The sequence below is a fragment of the Leopardus geoffroyi genome, chromosome A2 (genome assembly GCF_018350155.1).
Source record: "Leopardus geoffroyi isolate Oge1 chromosome A2, O.geoffroyi_Oge1_pat1.0, whole genome shotgun sequence".
NCBI classification, from domain to species: domain Eukaryota; kingdom Metazoa; phylum Chordata; class Mammalia; order Carnivora; family Felidae; genus Leopardus; species Leopardus geoffroyi.
In genome coordinates this window covers 18,923,828-18,930,534 of record NC_059331.1, presented here as the reverse complement: position 1 = coordinate 18,930,534, position 6,707 = coordinate 18,923,828, and the positions used below count along the sequence as shown (strand labels likewise).

The window sequence follows — 6,707 nt, the reverse complement described above, 5'->3', positions numbered from 1 at the left end:
GCCACTGGCTTAGAGGTGCCATTAGGGAAAATGGTCCTCCCAGGCTTAAGCCACCTGCTAAGCTATTGGGAGGAGGAGAAGGTTCATGTGGGACACAGCTTAGGTGGGGGCTTGGGGCTGCCGCACTCAGTAGGGAGGCATGTTGGCTGCTTTCCAGCAGGGTCCATGCGTACAAGTCCTAGGCGTGGTAACCAGCGGTGGTACATAGATTTCTGAAGTGGGGGGCCAGAGCCTGGTGGTCTGGCTTCAGATTCTGGCTCTACTACTAATTAGCTAAGACCTCTGTGAATTCTTTCTCCTCTCTGTGCCTTGATTTCTTCATTCGTAAAATAGGGATGATAGTGCCCGGCTCATCAAATTATCATGAGGCTGGGTTACATGCATTCAGCACCGCCTGGCTCGGAAGAAGAGCCCAATCGGTATCAGTCGTCGTTATTGTTGCTATAAGGGGGTGTTTGCTTCCCAGGAGGGGAAGAGCTTTCTCCTCTCTCAGAACTGCTTTCTTTGGGTCTTCCTTCATGGGCCCACATCCTTCAGCTGGCTTTGCTCCCTTTCCCAGGATACCTCAGGAGAACCACCCCAGGTCAGTTGTTCACAAAGCTCCCAGCCCTGGAAAGGAGGATTACGCCTCACTTCTGCAGGAGAAGAGGGATGGCTCTCAGGGCCTCCCTCCATGCCTCCCCAGCCCTCCCAGGTTCAGCCCAGCTCAAGGCCTGCACATGCGCCAGAGGCTGCTACCAGCATCTCTGTTGTTGGGGAAAAAGCAGTTTGCTCAGGGCAAGAGATGAATGAAGTTGATAGTGTTCAGCACGTATGTGCGTGTGCATGTATACACACGCAGGCCACAGACCCTTTGGCTCTGCCACCTTCCTGGGCCACAGTGTGTGGTGACACAGTAGTGTTCAGAGAAATCTGTCCCCATTCTTAACTGAAGGCAGCATCTGGGGAGAGGGGAGGGGGCCTGGGGGGCCTGAACGTGGCTGAGTCAGACTTTGCCCCATGCTGCGTCAAGAAGGTGCGGATGCAGCACAGTGCTAGCCTTAGTCCCCGGTCACATCGTTTCACACCCCACTGCCAACTGTAAGTACTATTTTTAACCTTTGTGAAAACACTGCTTCAGAGGACGAGCCTACAGCTGCATTCTCCACAAACCTGTTTCCTGGGCAGAAAGACTGAGGCCTGAAAGGACATAGCCCTGGGGACCAGACGGAAGAGGTTCAGAGCTGACAGCTGGCAGGAGGCAGGAGAACTGACGCGGCCTCAGGTCAGAACCTCCAGACTAGGCCTGTGGTTAACAGGTGGTTCCCCAAACTGCTGCCTAGGCCTGTCTTGTGTCGCAGTAGGTCACGTCTGGTGCTGGTGGTCCTGGCAGGTCCCACCCCTCCCTTCCTTATGTTTGCCCATTTAAGAAATGAAGGGTGAAAGTGCCCACCCAGTCTAATAGCTTACATTTCCTATGTGCCTACCCTATGTCCAGTCCTTTATCCAGCTTGTCCTCATTGTATATACAGCTGTGCCCACTGCATGCCCAGTCCTGCACCAACCATACCTCCACTCTGTAGCCAGCCCTGTGTCCCCTGTGTCCCTACTGTGCCCCATCTGTAATTGCCACTTGGCTGGCCTTGTGTCCACTGTGGCCTAGCCCTATGCCAAGTGCCCTGCCCCCCTCATGGCCAAGGAGAAGTTGACACAATGTGACAAGAGCTAGAACATTCTGACTTGAGGATTCTGAACAAAGGCCCCACCCCACCCCCGTGGCTCCCATAGTCACCTCTGTGGGATACTGACTTGTTCTAGGCTTCAAAGACATGTGGCTCTGGGGAGGGGGCTCTGCGAGGCACAGGCAGAGGAGAGCCATCTGGAGCAGAAAGACTGCCAAGGAGCTGCTGTCCCTGGAGTGGGAGCCAGGGAACATGGGGGAGAGGAGCATGGGCCTGAGCTGGGCCCCTCACCCTCTTCTGTCTCCCAGGACTGAGTGGTAAAGGGGCTTTGATCCACCAAAGGCCCTTGAGTCACATACTTGGAACTCATCCCTGGGTCAGGCCTTAAGCCTCAAGTTGACACCTGAGAAGTGAGGAGAAAGAACCAAGTCTGGCATCTGAAGTACACTAGGAATCCAGAGTCTCCCCTGCCTACCTTTCTCTGTTGGCTTTACACTGCCACTCCTAGGCCCTGCCGCAAGGGGCACTGTCCTCACTCTATGGCAGGCCTGGGTAGAGTAGTTACCTGGCTGGTAAGGGGAGAGGAGGCTGGCCTAGGGTTGGTGAACTTCACTAAGGTTCCTGGGCCTTTCTGTTTCCCAAGGTTCCCTGGGCAGGCCGCATTCCTCAGGGGGGTGGGGCCCCTGGTTTCCCACACTTTGTCACTGCCCCCCCCCCCAGGTCACTGGGGGCTGTGATGTGTGGGGTCGCCATGACAACGAAGTGGGGGCAGGGCACCTAGGGCATGGAGCAGGACTATGGAAGTCACCAAGAAGGTGGGTGGCCCTGATACATCCAGCCCCCAAGACCACTCCCTGGCCAACAGCCAGCAGCCGGAGGGTGGCCTCAGAGGGTCCCAGGGACCATGGATAAACTCGGGATCTGCATACTTCAGGCAGGGGTTGTCATTGTCCACCGAGGCCATCATTGATGGGACCTGTGGCCCTGCCTCCCAGGCCCATGCCCCTGAGCCCATTCACCAGCTACACTGGGATCCTGCTGAGGTTAGCTCCCAGTGTGGCTGTGAGCAGGCCTCCCAAGATACTCTGAGGCTCCCTTCTACTAGTCCATTTCCAAGCTCCATCGTGGGAACCCAAACGCATCTCATCGTGGAGAACAGGACCCTGGCCCTACCCGTGTGCACATGCAGTGACAGCACCAGTGACATGGCCCAGGATGGATTCTGCTGCTCCCGGCTTCAGGTGCAGGTTGCAGGGCAGGGCAAGGCTCCAGCTAAAGTCCTGGTAGGCTGGGGCAAAGGCCCTTGCAGTCCTGACCAGAGAGCCCCCGTGGGCAGCAGAAAGAGCCGGTGGCTACCCTATTTCCTGTCAGGGGAGGATGGCTCAGTTGTAGCCCAAGATCCTCCTCTGGCTCCAACTCAAGGTCAGGGCCAGGGCAAGTGCCTGTGTCCAGCCCAGGCTCCTCCAACTCCATCTCAGGCAAATACTTCAGCTGTGGATACAACCCCAATGCCAGCAGCATCTGAACCTTACACCTCCAACCCTGACCACTCGACAGATACCCTTGCCATCACCAATGGCCTGTCCCAAGACCTCCTGCTCAGGGAGTGTGGCAATCGATGGTCAGTTGTCTTGGAGTCTTCCAAAGTGGTCACACCCTGCCAGGACAAAGTGGATTTTCATTTTCGGGAGGAGACTCCTGCCCCAGCGCCCACTCCAGAGGAGTCCTCAGACCATATCCAGGAGCTTGAGGTTGCCAGAATGCAGGTGTTACCCAACCAGCCCGAGAACCCAGCAGAGAAGCCCCTGGTCTACACCTCCAGGCCAGGCAGCCCAACACCAGGCTCAGGACTCCCAGGGCCCCCCAAGTCCCAGAGGAGTAGCCATGAGATCTGCAGCTCTCAGCCAGACCAGCAGCCTCTCAATGTTTGCAACAATACCTGCTCCAATGTGCCAGCGTCTGCCTACCAAGTATCCTGCCACGAGCAGTCCCCAGTCCAGTCTCCCAGGGAAGCCATACAGATTCCCCCTTCCAGTGCCCCTACCTGCCAGCTCCGGGATGCTGTGGAAGACCGTGTGTTGGTGTTTGATATAGCCACAGGCAACACCAGGATGGGGCTACTGTGCCATGACCCCATGGGTTCACGGGCAGTGCTCGTGGGCCTTATGCCCAGCCACCCATCCATCTATGTCCCTGAAAATGTGTTGTCCACTCAACCATCACCTGTGCCAATCCTTTCCCCTGACAACAATCATTCCAGATTCTGGTCCACTTCACCCGTACTGTCCAGCCCTGTGCCCTCTAGCCTCTCGTCGGGAAGCTATCGAGAGGTGGCCCTGGTTCCCAAGGAGGGGAGTATCAACTTGGAGTCACGGGACTCCCCTGGTGCTGAGACAACCATCAGACTGTTCACTGGGCCCATTCCACTGGGGATGCCCCTCCAATTTGGTGAGAGGATATTGAGCCATGTTCATGAGCTTGGCTGGTCTAAACCTGATGCTGAAAAAAATGAAGCTAGTCACACCATCTGGATGCTGAATACAGCCAGGATGCAGGACACTTCCATGGTTCAGCCCAAGAAACTGCAGTGGATGAACTCAGAGCTGATCCCAGAGCCTACGCCACAAGCGAAACCCCAGGTGATGTCCAGATCCCTACTCCAGGTGGATACAGGCAACCACAACCAGAAAGCGGTCCTTACTGCTCACCCTGACAACCTTAGGGCCGAAGGTGCTGGGCAGGCCTCCCTCAGTGGTCAGCCGCCACTAGCTGAGCAGTGTCCTCTGGCTGGACAGCCCCCTCCAACTGCTCAGCCTCCCTCTGCCGACCAGTGCCCTCTCACCAGGCAGACCCCCCTTTCTGGTCAGCCACTCCTGGCTGAGCAAGCCCCTTCTACCAAGCAGCTCCCCCTTCCTGGTCAGCCCCCTCTCACTGGAACCCCTCTTGCCAGGCAGCTTTCTCTCACCGGGAAGCATCCCTTTTCTCAAGAACCCTCCATTTCCAAAGAGCCCATCATCTCAGGAGGGACTCCCATCCCCAGGGAACCTGGCCAGGCCTCCACCTTGCATCAGGAAGGAGAGCCCTTGGGCTTGCCGGCCCACGTAAGGCTACTTCAGGTGCCCCTGGCCCCTAAGGAGACCCGTGTCTACGTGAGTAGAGAAAAGGTCGGTGTCGGTGCCACTCAAAGCTCCAGCACACATCAACTCTCATCCTGGCAACCTGGCAGCTCCCCTGGGACCCAAGAGGAGCAGTTTTCCCTGGTCACATTATCTACACCTGGCACTGGCTGCAAGGTCTTGCCCGTGGCTATGTTGGGCAGTGACCCCCAGGGTCCCCGGTTCAAGCTGATGGCTGAGGACATTACACTCTCACCAGTGGTTGCACACCTTGGCCTGCTCCGTGGGGCCTGCTACGAACTGGTGCCCGCCACGGATGCTCTGCCAGTGCAGTCCCCGGTGCTCTGCCGCCACTCACTGGGTCCCTACCAGGACATGGTGGCTGTGGTGATTGACACAGGCACGGGCTTCACCAAATGTGGACTGGCTGGAGAGGACCACGTCCTCAGTGTGGTGTCCTCACGTGTCCAACTGCTACAGCACCCAGCCCAGGACGAGCCTCGGTATGTGGTGCCCGAGGACCAAGAGGGCTCCTGTTCGGTGCTGAATCGAGGAGTGGTCTCTGACTGGGATGCATTGGAGGTGCTGTGGCAGCACTTGTTTTATTGCAGGCTGGGCGTGCGGCCGGAGGAGCTGGCTGTCCTCGTGGCTGACTCACCCATTTCACCGCGCACCAACCGAGAAAAGGTGGCTGAAATACTCTTTGAGCGCTTCCACGTACCAGCCATGCAGACGGCGCATCAGGCCCTCCTGGCACTCTATGCTTACGGGCGCACCACTGGGCTGGTGCTGGGCAGTGGCCATGGTACCTCCTATGTGGCGCCTATCCTCACGGGGGATCTGGCCCCCCTCGACACCTACCGGCTGGACGTGGCTGGTGCCGACCTCACTGAATACCTGGCTCAGCTATTGCTGGCAGGTGGCCACTCGCCACCCAAGGCAGGGTTGGTCAACCAGATTAAAGAGGCCTGCTGCTATGTGGCCACGGACATGACAGCTGAGATGGCCCGCGCTCAGGCTCAGGCCCGAGTGGACTTCATGCTTCCAGACAAGCAGGTCATCACACTGGGCTCAGAGCGTTTCTGCTGCCCTGAGGCCCTCTTCCAGCCCGATCTGCTAGGCCTCAACCAGCCTGGCCTCCCACAACTAGCCCTCCTTAGCATTGGCAGGCTGGATGCCAAGCAGCAGGAGCAGCTGCTGGCCAATGTGGTACTGGAAGGTGGCACCACCCTGGTGAATGGCTTTCCTGAGCGCCTAAGTCAGGAGCTGGGCCCCCGAGCCACTGTGCTGGGCTCTCCCCACCGTGCTGTTGCTGCTTGGCTTGGAGGCTCCATCATGGCATCCCGGGACTCCTTCCAGAGTCTGTGGCTCAGCCGCCGTGAGTACGAGGAGGAAGGCCCTTGGGCCATCTACAAGTACCATCTGTGAGCATATAAAAGTTCTGGTTCTGCTTACTTCGAGCACTGTGGCATGTTTTAGACACAGAGTGGTGTGGGGAAGGACAGAGGTCCAGGCATGGAGTTAGAGATGGGGATCCTGGCACTCCCAAGGCACACCCTGCCTCTGCACAATGGAACTCCATGGGCCCTGGCAATCCTATCCTTTCCAGAGAACCTCAGAGTCCCTTGGCTGGCATTGGCTCTGGTCTAGTCTGACCTTTACTGCACCCCAAGGGCAATCATAGACAGTGGCTGCTGTGGGTTTTGCCCCGTTGCCCTGGCGACAAGAGCAATTACCCTTGATTGCCAGCTGGTTGTCATGGCAATTTCAAACATAATGTAATAACCCACACAGCCTGGAGTGAGTCATGAAGGGGGGGGACAGACCCCTCCCCTAGCTCCAGAGGAAAAGATGTCTTGCCCTCCTCCCTCCTCCATCTTGGGCCCTCTACGGGGGGCTAAGGACAGCAACATGGACAACAGCCTAACAG

The 6,707-nt window shown here is 57.5% G+C and overlaps 1 protein-coding gene across 1 annotated transcript; it reads left to right on the top strand.

Moving 5' to 3' along the window:
• The first annotated feature begins 2,318 nt into the window (after positions 1-2,318).
• Positions 2,319-6,231, top strand: LOC123607507. The gene has a single exon (XM_045496899.1). It carries the CDS (start codon positions 2,459-2,461, stop codon positions 6,203-6,205), a length of 3,747 nt encoding a protein of 1,248 aa, XP_045352855.1. The 5' UTR covers positions 2,319-2,458; the 3' UTR covers positions 6,206-6,231.
• Positions 6,232-6,707: the final 476 nt, after the last annotated feature.